The sequence below is a fragment of the Salarias fasciatus genome, chromosome 20 (assembly GCF_902148845.1).
Source record: "Salarias fasciatus chromosome 20, fSalaFa1.1, whole genome shotgun sequence".
NCBI classification, from domain to species: Eukaryota; Metazoa; Chordata; class Actinopteri; order Blenniiformes; family Blenniidae; genus Salarias; species Salarias fasciatus.
The window spans coordinates 5,569,825-5,585,057 of record NC_043764.1 but is presented as its reverse complement, the minus strand read 5'-3'; the positions used below and the strand labels follow the sequence as shown (position 1 = coordinate 5,585,057).

Sequence of the window (15,233 nt, the reverse complement as noted above, 5' to 3'; positions counted from 1 at the left end):
GTAAGCATAGATCAGACTGTAATAAAGAGTACAGTTCAACCATAATTACCAGGTAAATGTTGTAGTTACTGGGAAATACTAAGAAGTGTTGAGACTGGAGCAAAAAACTGAAAAAAGGAGTAATCAAGAATGCTCAAAAGTTTCAAGTCTCTGCACAAGTTCTTTTAATTCAGTGGGAGGTTGATCAGACAGGGAGATAACCTGAATGCTAGCAATAGATAAATACAGGGCGCCTCGGGACTCAGCTATGAAGATCTGACAGCATCAGAATCTCAAGCAGAAACGGTGCCGATCTCTTCATTGCTTGGGAAATTATACTCTAGTCTCTGCATGACTCAAGCTGATTGATGGTTACATTTTGATAAAACTCTGACTGTCAAAGGTTGTTTTTCCTGGAGAACAATACAGACAGCAATTGTTTCATGAAGGTCACATGTATTCTGAAGAGAATAATCAGGCCAAAGAAGTCCAGTTTCTCATGAGAAAGAATAGGGAGTGAGCAGGGAGGATGAGCTTACTCCCTGCTTTTGACCCTGAAACCGGCCTGGGACCGTCAGAATGCACACAGAATGAGCTTTCAGTTACAGCCTGTTATACTGAAGGCCTCAAAATCTTGAAATAATCACAGATTACATATATATGAGGTAAAAATATAGTGAACAGTTGAATCAGTACATATTTATTAGAATGTGATTAAAACTGTATATAAACAAGTGACTCTCAGCATAATGATTTAGAATGTGATTAATATAGTGGATACCTGAGTGATCACAGCATAATGATTAGAATGTGAATGCATTATACAACAGAAGTTACTGGGTAAGTAGTAAAAACCACTTGACTACTAGGGAAATACATAGTGTACACACCTAGCAGTATCAAGTAATACCTAGTAAAAATTCTTCATTTCCCAGTGATTACATGGTAATTACTTAGCAATTACTTAGTAAGTACTTGGCAATTAACAACGTAGTTGCTATATACATTATAATTACCCAGTAATTAATGCTTACTACCAGGTAGTTACTTGGTATTTGCCTGGACTTAGCAAGGTAATTACTCTAAAAGTACTAGGTAATTAGCAACATAGTTACCCTGTAATTACATGGTAACTTTACAGTAACTTCTCCTTATTACATGGTACTTACCTTGCAATTACCATGTTAATACATGGTACCGTAAAAGGAAGCGTTACCCAATAATATTATGCATTAGGCGGACCTTGATGGAGTATTTTAAGGATTTTAAATTGAACATACCAGTGGCTGTCAGAGTACCAAAGTTGACACCTGGTTTAAATGTAATAAATTATCACTGAACACAGTGAAAACCAAATTTATCATATTCCACCCAAGTAGATGTCGGAAAAGCTTGAAAATGTACATATTAAAATAAGCAATTACATAGGGCCGCACGGTGGCGCGGTGGTTAGCGCTCTTCCCTCACAGCAAGAAGGTCCTGGGTTCAAATACCGGCCGGGGCTCAGGGCCTTTCTGTGTGGAGTTTGCATGTTCTCCCCGTGTGTGCGTGGGTTCCCTCCGGGTACTCCGGCTTCCTCCCATGGTCCAAAAACATGCATGGTAGGTTAATTGATCACCCTAAATTGCCCCTAGGTATGAATGTGTGAGTGAATGGTTGTTTGTCTATATATGTCAGCCCTGCGACAGACTGGCGAACTGTCCAGGGTGTACCCCGCCTTCGCCCAGCTGGGATCGGCTCCAGCCACCCGCGACCTCGAAAGGGATAAAGCGGCAGAAAATGAATGAGTGGCTGGAAAAGGCAGGTCTGAAAGACGGCACTGATCACGGCTGCATAAGAACAGACACTGAACACAAGATCTATAGAGGACGGGGTGTATCATACTAGACAAGACTCCAGCTGCAGACTGTCCAAGGAAGCCCCAGAAAGATATAAAGCTGAAAGATATAACCAACAACCAAAAACATGCTTTTTCCTTATTACATCTAAACACAAGAAGCCTAAGCAAGATCATCATGATCATGCATCATGATGATCTGTTGCCATTATTGGCCAGTCTTGATCACAAGTTAGACATCATTGGATGTAGCGAATCATGGATTAATCAAAAAAACTTATATAGACACCCTCAATCTTGATGGTTATGCACTATTCAACAAAAATCGGGTTGGGAAAGCTGGTGGTGGTATGTGTCTACGCCATTCAGTGACTGATGAAATTCCACAACAGTTACCACTCGTGATGATCTATTTATCAATGATGGTCACTTCGATTCATTATTTGTCGAACTTAATATCAAAAATGGCAAAAACATAATTGTTGGGGTGATCTATCGACCACCAGACTCTGACCCACATAATTTCACTGTTAATCTGGATGGACTATTGAATTCTATAAATAATTCCAACAAAAATGGCTTCATTCTTGGAGATTTCAATATTAATTTAGCCAAAGACAATTCTGAAAAAAAAGACTTCTTAAAGGAGTCATATTATGCAAAATTCACTTTAAAAAGGTGTCTTTACAATCATACAATCATATTGCCTCCCAGAGCCTCTGTATGATCCCCCATAAGTGAAAAATTCAGTCACCTCCCTCAATTGTGCACTCCACTTTTAAGAAAATATACACTCAAACACGTGGTTCTGAAACCTTCCTCTTTCTGACGTCAGGAAGAGGAACACCAATTCCCCCCCCCCCCCCAAACCCCGAAGAGGATCCAGCCTTTGGTCGGCCCCTGGATAGGTTGCTTGTAATTTTTCATCCATTGCCAGTGTTATAAAGTCCGCTCATCCACCGTCTTCAGGTGGGTCAGCTGAACCACCTGAAGACGGTAGACTAGCTGACAGTTTTCGCTAACTTAGCCACAATTAGCTTGGATGGTAACGTTGCGGAGCTCCTTTCCCCAGCAGAGAGGCACTTCGGCTCGGCCTCGGCTGTCACGGCGCCCGGGTGCCGGACTTCCAGGGGCCAACCAATTGGGTAAACGGCCCGGAGCTGCTCCACGGAAGCTCCGCAAGTCCGGAAGCCGGCGGAGAAGCATTGCTCGCGCACGGCCGCTGGGCCACTTCTGGATGTCTCTCCTCGCCAGGAGGCTGCGAAGCTCCGGTGCCCAGCGGAGGCACACTGCACGTGGGGCCACGCACACCGGCAGAGCTGTCCGGATGAGGAGGGCTGCTCCTCTGAGAGGCTGTCGTGCTCTCAATATCACACGAACAACACATGATATAAACAGAAAAAAAAAAAAAAAACCCTCATTTCGCTTCTGCAAGGTCGCTCTGTTTGTCCAAGCCACATTGATATGTACTTTATAGTACTTCCAGCAAGGATGAGTACATGATTTATGTTTTGATCTCACATGAGTGGTTTTCTTTATCCAATAGGTTTATTCTATTTAAAAACGGTAATTTCCTCGTTTGCTACTGTCTGGGACCCTGTTGAGCTGATTGTCGTGCCTCCCGAGGCGGATTAATAACAACATATAGGAAAAACTTTACGTCCGTGAGGTCGTGCATTGTGTTTTATTTTGAAACTTCCGGTGTAACTTCCTGTAAGGTGCCTTCTCAAAGACAATGGATTTTCGAGGTGGGCGTGGCCAGATGCATTCAAGTTCATCACGGAAAGTAGGCTGTCAAAAACAGACTGTTCTGAAGAAGGCTCCTCAGAGCCACTTTTTAGACCACTCAAACTCCGAACATAGGACGAATTTGGGGCAAACAAACTTATATACTATGTTTTTGGGTGTCCGTGACCTATATGACGTGACTGAAAAATAGCATAATAGGTCCACTTTAAATCCTCTTAATTCCTCATTTTTTTATCCCACAATAAACACATACACTACAGAAAAAGACTCCAGTAAGTCTTTTATTGACAACGTCATAACTAATATCCAAAATACGAGCTTTAACTTGGGTGTGATATTGTCTGACATTACTGATTATTTCCTTATTATTCTTCTTGCAGATCTTACTACTAAAAATGACAAACCTCATTCAAAAAACAAAGCAAAGGCATTAACCAAGATAAACTTAAGTATATTATCCAATAATCTAAAAAAAAAATCTTGGAACTCAGTGTATGATTATAAATGTCCAGATGCAGCATATTACGCTCTGATTCAGGAATTAGGTGAGAGTATAAAATTGTGAATTCCCGAAAAGACAATAAAAAGAAATCACGGGGACAAGAAAAGCTGGCTAACTAAAGGAATTATGACTTTGATTGAAAAGAAAAACGCTTTGTACAAAAATTACATAAAAGACCCTGCTGAAGAAAATAAAATTAAATACAGTAAGTATCGAAAAAAACTAACTAAAGTGATCAAAATGAGTAAACGCAACCACCACACTGAGCCTTTCAAGGCTTCTTGCAGTGATCAAAAGCAATGCTGGAAAGTCCTCAACGAAGTCCTCAGCCGGGGCCTTAAACCAAATGTTCTCCCTGACACCACAGTGTTCCAAAAAAACACTGATTCCAGTGATGGTGACCTTGCAACCTGTTTCAATGAGTATTTTAGTTCTATTGGTGAGACTTTATCTAAAAACATAAGCCCACAAGGGGGCACCACCTACCATCAGTACCTCACTGGGACTTACTCCAACTCTGCCTTTCTTTCGCCCACAGAACAGAGTGGTACTAAAGATGGCTAAAATCGCTAAAATCATTCCAATATTTATATCTGGAGATAAAAACAATCTGCAACAGTATCGTCCTATCGCAATTTTGCCAACTTTCTCCAAAATTATGGAAAAAATAGTTTATAAAAGACTTTATGACTATTTAAACAAACACAATATGCTCACCTCATCACAATATGGTTTCAGAAAGGGAAGTACCACTTGTCTGGAAATCCTGGATCTCATTGAAAAAAATAAATGACGCTATTGATAAAGGTGAGTGTGAAATTGGTGTTTTTCTTGACTTACCAAAAGCGTTTGACACTATTGATTTTAACATTTTACTAGGAAAGTTGGAGCACTATGGTGTCAGGGGCCTACTGCTCAGTTGGTTCAGAAGCTACATAAATGACAGAGAGCAATATGTGCACATAAATGATAATATATCTAACTGTAAAGCTATTAATTGTGGGGTACCTCAGGGGTCAATTTTAGGCCCACTTCTTTTTCTAATTTATGTAAATGTTTTTTCAAATTCTTCTTCAGTTCTTCATAAAGTTGTCTTTGCAGATGACACAAATTTATTCCTATCTCACAAAAACCTGGAACAACTTCATAATATCGTAAATCAGGAATTGGAAAAAGTTGACACCTGGTTTAAATGTAATAAATTATCACTGAACACAGTGAAAACCAAATTTATCATATTCCACCCAAGTAGATGTCGGAAAAGCCTTGAAAATGTACATATTAAAATAAGCAATTGCATAGGGCCACATGGTGGTGCAGTGGTTAGTGCTCTTGCCTCACAAACAGAATGTCTTGGATTCAAATACCAGCTAGGGCTCAGGCCTTTCTGTGTGGAGTTTGCATGTTCTCCCCGTGTGTGCCTGGGTTCTCTCAGGGTACTCCAGCTTCCTCCTACGGTCCAAAAACATGCATGTCAGGTTAATTGGTCACCCTAAATTGCCCCTAGGTATGATATGCATATGTCAGCCCTGTGACAGACTGGCGACCTGTCCAGGGTGACCCCACCTTCGCCCTCAGCAGCTGGGATCGGATCCAGCCACCTGCGACCCCGAAAGGGAGAAGCGGTAGATAATGAATGAATGAATTGCGCACTTGAATGAGTTGAATTTATTAAATTTCTTGGCTGTATTGGGACCATGGAAAAAGTGCCTAGAAAGTGAATTTCGCTCCACTACGCTGGATCTATGCGTTCAATGCATTTTTTCAAAGACAGTACCCTTCTAGACTATGAACTAAAAGTTCTACTCAGAATTTTTGTCCAAACTTTGTCACCAGCCAGGAATGTGTCTGTATGAGAATGAGAAAAACGAAAATCTGGTGCTGGTGTTTTTACTTGTTTTAAGTACTGTGTTAACTCTGGCAACAGAAAATCTTTATCAAATGTTATAAACACATCTACAAAACATTTGAAACAAGTATTGGTGATTCGGTGAATTCAGAGTGAGAAATGTAGCTAATTTCTTGAAGGAAATGCTTCAACTTAATTGATTTGCACCCAACACAATGAAATATATGGTAAATTTAGCTAAAACATTATGTGTCATATATTAAAAATATCACAACCTACTGTGTAATGAAAGATATAAAAAAACAAATGCACACCATGGCCATAAATGGTTGAAAATCAACCAAATTGCTACCACGCCCTCCTAAATCAGAATAATGGCAAAAATGGAGAAAGACAAAAAAAATGCACAAAAGGTCAGAATCATTCACAACTATGATATAAAACATTTATTCAAATATGACAGTGTCTCTGAATATGAAAATATTGATTAATACACAAACAAATATAGAAAAAAAATAAAGAAAGAAACAGAAAAACTGTACATGGTGACATGGTGTGTATATAACTCATCAATATCATTTTCATCAAAGTCATCATCCCATACAGTTCTGTCCTCTGTTTCTTTTGAAACATTCTTGCATGCTTGGCACCAACATAAATCTGTAGAAAACAGTCTTGGAGACATACAATAATGTCTTTCAGTGTCACATTTGGTTGTCTTGCAACTACAGTGGAAATACCTGCAAAGCATTATCAGGGGCAGGATTTGTAGTCCTCCATGTCACTGCCAGCTCCCCATCCTCACAGTACCACCCATTGCCACACATTTTACCAGTCAGACAATGTTTCATAATCGCTGCTTGGTAGTTTGCTCTCCTGCAGTTTCGGCACAGGGCATCACTTGTTGGGGGAATGGAGAGTTCTGGCAAGGCTGATGAGGCCATACAGAAAAGATTTGTACTTTGCATCATTTACATTTTTGGCAGATGACTGGCCATACAGGTGGCACACATATTTATTAAGCGTGTAAAAAGTAGGTTGGTCAGGTTTGAAACTGCTGCCCAGCTTTGCAGACCAAGACAGGTATTCTTCTTTTTGACATGCAAAATTTCTGAAAGAAGGGGCCGCTCTCAGGATCTCAGGGAATTCCAGCGTGGAGCTGTCTTGGGATGCCACCTGTGCAACAAATCCAGTCGTGAACTGGCAGGGCAGTGGAGGGTGAGCGTCAGCTGCCTCTTCAGTACATCCTGCCTGAAACACAAAAAATATGGGGAAAGATTCGTATGTGTGTGTGCATGCATGTGTGTGTTTACATAAGCATACACGCATACCCTTTTTTTTGAGAATTAGTCAATAACAATTAATCTTGTATTATTTACTTTTTTTGTTTACAAGAACTGTGAGAGAAACACATGATATTTGGGTTACCTGTATTCTGAAGCATCAAGACCCTCTGACCACAGATGTTGTTTGTAGCTTGTCCATTCGCAGCACTTCCTGGTCAACTATAACCCTTTGATGGATGAGAGTCTCACAAAAGAAATTGTAGCTGTCAGTGAAGGGTGTTTCAGTTCTGAAAAACACATGCATGCACACACACACACAAACTATGTGTAAACTGTTACAGCCATGTCATATTTACATACGGTAATCATCCAATCAAATAACAGTGACAACAGGTTTGTTTTGCCATGATGAGCACAAAAGATCTCTCTCTCTCTCTCTCTCTCTCTCTCTGACACAGCCATTAATCTGGGCTGGGCTGGCAGTAGTGACCTGTCCACCTGAAAGACCTGCATTCCACTCTTATCAAGCTCGTGCTTCGATTCACAGACCAGGAGCAAATATATAATATACCGGGAGAGCGGACAAATCAAACTACAAATAGAACTACAAATTAACTTTCTTCTGTTGATTCTTGGTTTGTCAGCAAGTGAGCAGCGGCGTAATTGCACACGCGCAATTCATTTGAAATGTGGACGCGGAGTGGTGTGGGTCTCCTCTCTGCTCTGACTGCAGCAGGGAGCGTTGCGTGAGACTGGCCGCCTGTGAGTGCTTTGGGACGGGGGAGGGGCTCACAGCAGCACCCACTGCTTGTTGAGGACAGCGGAGACCAGAAAAAGTCGCTAAATTTGTCGCTAGTCACTTTTGACAAAAAAAAAAAGTTGCCAAGAGGCTTCGGAAAGTCGTCAGATTTAGCGAGAAAGTCACCAAGTTGGCAACACTGCCCGCCCCTGATCCCAGCAGTGTTTGAGCCCGTGTCCACGGCGGCCATGTTCTTCCTGTTCGGCAACGCGCATACAGCATCAATTTACGTCACATCCCCACGAGTGCGCGGGAAATTCGGACCCCAAACAGCAACAAATTATTTGGCACACACCCTATATAAGGCAACAGACAGATATGTGGATTGGCCTGTTATTTTAGGTTTTTAATGCTTCGCGATCCATTAGCATTGAATAAACTGGAAAAGCATGTGTAGTTTTTCACAAATCTTGCCTTAAGTCCCTTTAATTGTTATGTTATACAAATCTCAAACTAAATTTTTTGCTCACTGTAAAACAATCTTATATAGTAATGTTAATTGACTTCACCAAATGACCTCAGACTTGGTCTCTTTTTGTACCTCTGTCTTAAAGAAATGATCAATACATCACAGTTGCAGTTTAAGTTTTTGGAATAGCTGATATGACCTGATGAAAATTTGCAAGTTTGACAATATCCTTAAGAGCATGCATTGAAGGTTTTTTGTGTGGCGTACCCAGAAGCCTTTCATTTTCTCTAAATTTATGACAAATATAATCGTGTTTGGTGGCATCCTGTCAATGTTTGCTGAGCAAAAAATGTACTTCTTATGTATGTACACCAGTACACACACATGCACACACACGCACACAGAGACAGTACACACAGACACATATTAGCATGTAAACCTTCAAATACGAACGAAAACGTCTCCAGTGTGGCATTTATCTTGGCCACATGTCCTTCTTATACTGTACATATGTACCATCACACACACACACACACACACACACACACACACACACACACACACACACACACACATAGCATGTACACCGTAATGCATTGTGTGAAAAACAGCCGCAATGCTTCAAAGACAGCTTTTAAATGGAAGTACAGACATATATTGACATATATCTATTGTGTTTTATTATATGTTTGTTTGCTTAAATTGGGACAACCACCTCAATCTGCCAGTATGAATATACTAAGGCCCATGTGAAACTGTAAAAGTGTGTCACACAAGACAGTCACACTCTCCAATCCAGGTCTCTGAGCATCTTATATCTCATCCACTCCAGAGTTCCTGCCACCAATAATTTTTTTGACTACTTTGACAACATCCAACTAGAGAAATGGGTGACAACACACCAGAGACCTCAAGCTCTGCTCGATGCAAGGCGTATTCCTCGGGTTCAGGAGTTCCTCAAGGTGTTTTTCTGAAATGATATCACGTGTTTCAACAGACTGATTTTTACAGTTTTATTGCAAAGGCTACACACATACATGCAAATGGAGTTTTGAATTCTACTGTAAGTCTTCTGAGTAAATATTGATTAAATTATAGTAATGGAGAAAAGAGTGAATGAAAAATACATATTATATGTGAAATGTACAGTATCTTTGGAGTTGTCAGCTCCCAAAAGTAGTTTTGATTTAGTACTGAACAAGGCTGTAAAAGTGCTGTTGTGCTCCTTTTAAGTGGTTGCAAAGTATTTGTTGTCAACTTAGTGTTCTTTTCAAACAATAATAGACTTTCATTAAAAAGTACAGGTTTATCCATGGACACTAAAATTCACAAAAAACAAGAAAAAAAACAACATTTGTTTGCTAAGAAACATATAAACTGTTGGGAGCTACTGGCTGATTGTTTTGGTGTAACTCTGAATGAGACCTTGAAAGTACTGCTGTGTGTTTCTCTGTGGTTGTAAAATAATGATCAAACATTTTGGGAGGAAGTACCACAGAAGGAAAGAGAAGAGACTGAAGAGGACTCCCAGAGCATTCAGAGTCTGGATGTATGTCCCATTGTAAAGTACGTACACTGTGGCAAAGGCGATCCATGTGAGGATGAACAGGAGCAGACAGAAGGTGATCGATTTAGCTTCATTGTAATTCTTTGGGAGGTCTTTCCCCATGTACGAGAAAATAAAGCAAAGGAAACACAGGGATAAAAGGAAAATCACAGAAGTGGATGATGCTTTCAAATTAATGTCACAACCAAGAACTATTTTGTCTCTGTACCAAAATGTTTCATTGACGGGTTTAGGAGGATCATAAGAGTATCCAATAAGAAGTAAAAGGGCCTGAATGGCAAAAGCCACAGTGATGACCAGCCACTGTCCGTGATACTTCATCCACCAGCTGTAAAGCTTTGGCAACTTGGCTGCTATCTTAAAAATACAAACAATCTGAAAAGAGCGTACAACAAAACAGGCCAGACAGACAGTGTAGAACAGCAGAAATGGTAAGAACCTCAAGGTACAGGAAGCTGCTGTTGGCTGACCAAAATAAAAGTACACACTGAGGCTAGAAAGAGTGAGACTGATCAAAATGAGGAAGCACATGGGTCCTCCAGCAGATCTGACCACAGGTGTGTTAAAGTTGATGGCAAAGAGAACAGACACAGCCAGATTCAGTCCCACCAAGACCAAGGCAGCAACCATGATGACCACAGCTCCAGTGTCTGTGAACGGTACAAACTCCACCACCCGCAGGCTGCATGACGTGCTTCCCTCTGCAGACCATTCAGCATCAGTGCAGGAGACACAAGTGTAGGGATCCTCTGTTTCACAACACAGGGAGACACGCTGTCAGTTAAGGTATGAAAAAAATAATACGTTATATATGCAGTGACCAATTGACACTTGTATGCCTGAGTCGAGCCAGTTAGTGAATAGTTAACCATCTTTGCCTGGTAAGACAACTCACAGCAGTCTGACATCAGTTTCAGCATTTCCATAGTTTACACATCTGTAGTTGATGTTTCGTTGTGTAATACTTCACCTGTGACATTGATAAAAGTCCCATTTTGACAGATTTCACAGTTGAAACAGCAATTTTGGATTCCTGCTTTTTCTTTCTTGTATCCTACAGGGCACTCCTGGGAGCAAACTGAAGCTGGAACCTATTGGAGGCAATCATTTGGAACACAAGATTGACTTTATTTCAGATTGTGGCTCAGGAAAAAAATTAGGGCACAATATTTGTGAAAACAAACAAACAAACCACTAATTTATTTTGTTGCCCAGTGGATGGTTTTGACTTGTACAGGTACGAGTTAAAAAACTTGTCTTTGTGTTGTCATCCATTTACACAACGAGATGTGCAATAGTGAAACAAAGCACTGTCATTTACAAGAATGGAATTTTTAATTGCACTGGGGTGGGGGTGGTGGTGGGGGGGGGGGGGGGGGGGGGGGGGGGGGCTTACTTTTCCATTTGTATGCCACTGAATTTCATGGCTGTTGATAACAAAATGGAACGGTGGGAAAAATTCATAATATCCGATTTCCTGTGCTTCACCGTTGTGGTTCCAAAAGACGATAAAGTAGAGTCCATAGTTGGGGTCACCATTCTCATCAAAGTGTATAGTTTGATTTAAAAGTGTGAAGTTTGACTTTTTCAGCTCTGCCAGAACCTGAAAATAGAAATAAAGAACACTTGTAGGTGAATATAAAGGTTTTTTTTTTTATATTAAATATGCTTTTGAGGTCACAAGATCACAGATGATCTTAATTTGTTTGCAGATTGCATAACTTTAACCGATCTACAATGCTGTCAATCATTTCTGTACTTCTTGATGGATTTCTTCATGATTACAATATATCACTTGGGCATGCAGAGCCTTCTGATCTGCGTTACTGTGTGGTTGTCAGACGACCTGCATGGGGTGGTGAAGAAAGCAAAGTGTTTCATAACTCCACCATCCTCAGAGAGACTTTCTGTTGGTTGGCCCACAGGCTTGGCCTTTCAAGTGAAACTTGATATGAGCCTCAGACTTCGCAAATGATTTCTGATCCAGTTATATGAATGACGCTTTTAATGTTCACATAAACCAACACAAAGGATCAAAGTAAAATATTTGCATGCTTACCATGTGTGGGTACACCGTGATATTGTCATTACATCTGCCAACTTTGCATTCTAATGTTTTGTGTAAGGCGTGGGCGATGGAGTACACAGCAGCATAAACAGGAAAAGAATAACTTGGGTCTGCATCAATGACATCTGCAGCACTCAACCCACTGCAGTTGAAAATTTGATTGCAAAATGTCTCTTGCTCTGCATTTTCACAAAGAGCAACAGCTTTGGCAGAATGGACAAAATCACTGAAGCCTGGTATTGTCGTTGCAGATGCAGCAACCCCAAACACAGTCCCAACTTTCCTGATTCCTTTTGTCTTGGGCAGCTTTCTATTCAAGGACCATGCATTTGTTGCCAACCACACCTTGTTGGTGACATTTTGTTGTATTGCCGATTTGAAAAGAACTTCTACGACCCATTCGGTTGCAAAAACAATTATAACATGTACCCTCAGAGTATTTATCTGTCTGAATATTTGGGGGTAATCTGTTCGTTGATCAAGGCCTTTGGTATATGCCAGGCAAATCTCAGTATCTTGAATCTTCCTTATGAATAATTCTCGACCATCACTGCCATAATTGTTATCGTTATAAAGGAAAGACACCCAATGCCACTTAAAGTGCTTCAAAATCTTGACGATAACTTCAATGACGTCTTTGTTGGAAGGCAACGTTCGGAAGAAAGATGGATAGGTTTTCTTTTCTGAAAATTCTGAGCTGGTTGCAGCATAGCTGACCTGGTGAAAAGAAGAGAGAATTTATCATTATTTTCTGTGGTAATACATTGCCAAATATGAAGTAACAGAATGAGTAATGGGGTTGCTGAAACAATAGAAAACAGGTTGGAAAGTTACCATGGGAATGAGATCCATCATCAAGAGCGGAGCCACACTCACTGTCTTAGGGGTTGTGTGACTACCAATCACACCGATCAAATTCTTGGGTGGCTCACCCCAAGGATCAATCAAGCCATTCACTGAGATGAGGTTGAGTATGCTTGGGAAGCTATGCCCATCTGAACACTGGTCAAACAGAATATAGCCAAGTGATATATTTGGTAGGAGGCTGGTGGAGTTGTTGATTTCCTCGACAGCAAATCTCATCAACTGAAACCTTTGATAACTTGACAGAATTAAAGAGTGGCTGTAAACAGAGAAGAGACAATGTATTTGAATCACAGTGGTCCCATTTTGATGGCAGCAAAAAAAAAAAGAAAAAAAAACAGTAAACGTATAACTTGAACCGCTGGATTTGATTAATGTTTTTTTTCCTAAAGTCACTCAACACTTCATGTTTTTGTACTTTAACATTCTACTCGTTTTATTAATATTTTAAACTGATGCTGATCTGTGTCAAAATAAAGTAATCTTTGTTCAGACGGATTAAAAATTCACTTTTTGTAAAACATGAATGAATGAATAAATAGATAGCCCTGCTCTCAAGATTTGTTCAGATTTATGTTCCCAACACTGAGGGAATTCAAGATTTGGGTCATGACTCATACAAAGAATTCTGTAATGGCATCAGACCGAATGTAAGAATGAACAGATCTGATTGACTCATATAAATAGAAGTTTGTTAAAAGCTTAAATGAAGGCATGGAACTCACCTGGTGCAGTCGATGGCCTCTGGTCTGTGGAGATGAAGAGGAGAGCTGACATGATGGATGTTAAAAAGCCCACCAAGCAAAAAATCTCCATCCAGCTGAAACTCTGAGGATGGGATGGTGTTTTGAGGTACATCGTTCAGGACAGATCCCAGCAGACACACAAAAGCCAAAATCTGCACCATCATTGCCTTTAGTGTTTTTCTGATTGCCAATACATTGGCTAAAGCGAAATCCACACTTTGTCATTCGAGAATGAAGAAGGACTGACACAAAAAGCCAGTTCTAATAGTTGGTGGAAAACCACAAATCTGTATGCAAACGTAATATGAACTGTGTTTACAGGGGACTGGTGCAGGCAGGTTGACAGCATCTGACTTGATCTCTTGTGATTGGCTTGAGTTTTCAGCTGAGGGTTTGTTTCAACTAAGTAAACAAATGCAAAATTTTCAATATGACTGTGCTTGTTCTTATCTGTTCAGGTAAGAGCCATCAGGTTGCATCAGCTGGACTTACTTGTCTCTTGGAAAACATTCAGCCCCAAATTGTATCAAGAGGTTTCATCATTTGATGTCGATAGGTCCCTTTTGTACTGGGGTGTCATATGATGAGATTTGCCACCATCTTTGGTCATATAAGACATTCTGGTGGTAAAAACCTCATAATTTCTATATTTGTGGGAATGTTTGACATTTATAGATACACAGTTACCTACACATCGTCAGAAAACTTTTTCTAAATCTGTATGCAAATTATGAATTATGGAAGCAGGAACACAGAAAATAACCCATGGGCAAGTGAGTTTTCATTTTTAATCAGGTGTAAATTGGGTCATTATGTTGAACTACATTGATACTTTCCTTTTAACTTCTTTTTCATGTGTTTATTCAGTCAATGAATCTTCCATCCATCCATCCATCCATCATCTATTGTGCTGTTTCCAAGTCAGGATCACAGGGTACTGGAACCCATGCAAGATAACTGTGAGTGAAGGCAGAGTGCATGTTTCCAGTCTCTCACAGTGCAAACAGTGACCTTTTCTCAATATGCACTAACCAGTGTTGAATAATTATATTGTATTCTTCATATTATGTATTCTTCATATTATGTATTCTTCATATAATGTTTATCTAGTCGTCATTATCTTATGTTATTTAGTATTATTCATAAAATGCATGTTTTTGGTTGCGTGTGTACTCATGGGTGGACAAAACAATGAATTCTTTCAGGTTTGTCTGTCTGTCATGTTTCATTTTTACGGCAGCCTCTTGGCAGCTGGACAGTTTGTTTTTCTAAAGTTAAGACTACAGGTCAATTCTCCCTCTGTCTCCCTCTGGTGTAAATGAGGCTCATTGGACAAGAAATGTAACATCATGATTTGTTGCACAACACCTGGCATTTGGGAAGACTTGATGGAGACTTGATGGAGACTTGATGGAGACTTGATGGAGGCTGAGAGGGCCTCCCAAGGGGTCACGGACCATGACCTTTGTAGGAAGGGGGGAGCAATTGTGTCTTGACGAAGAGTCCATGGAGAGTTGACGAACACCCAAGAAATAGTATAAATAGATGGATCGGAGAGCGATCGGAGCGTCAGTTCTT

The 15,233-nt window shown here is 40.3% G+C and overlaps 1 protein-coding gene across 1 annotated transcript; it reads right to left on the bottom strand.

The window, feature by feature from the left end:
- Nucleotides 1-9,794: 9,794 nt before the first annotated feature.
- Nucleotides 9,795-13,816, bottom strand: LOC115408488 (taste receptor type 1 member 1-like). Its single transcript, XM_030119283.1, has 6 exons — nucleotides 13,635-13,816; nucleotides 12,880-13,168; nucleotides 12,037-12,762; nucleotides 11,374-11,580; nucleotides 10,948-11,068; nucleotides 9,795-10,726 (listed from the first exon to the last, which is right to left on the bottom strand). The coding sequence occupies exons 1-6, from the start codon at nucleotides 13,814-13,816 to the stop codon at nucleotides 9,798-9,800; spliced, it is 2,454 nt and encodes an 817-aa protein (XP_029975143.1). The 3' UTR covers nucleotides 9,795-9,797.
- Nucleotides 13,817-15,233: the final 1,417 nt, after the last annotated feature.

Bases quoted from the DNA above. Each gene is read 5' to 3' on its own strand.
- LOC115408488 (XM_030119283.1), bottom strand. From the start codon at position 13,816: ATGGTGCAGATTTTGGCTTTTGTGTGTCTGCTGGGATCTGTCCTGAAC. The intron at 13,169-13,634 runs GTGAGTTCCATG...CTCTGTTTACAG, and splicing joins GAGGCCATCGACTGCACCAG to CCACTCTTTAATTCTGTCAA. The intron at 12,763-12,879 runs GTAACTTTCCAA...TCTTTTCACCAG, and splicing joins TGATGGATCTCATTCCCATG to GTCAGCTATGCTGCAACCAG.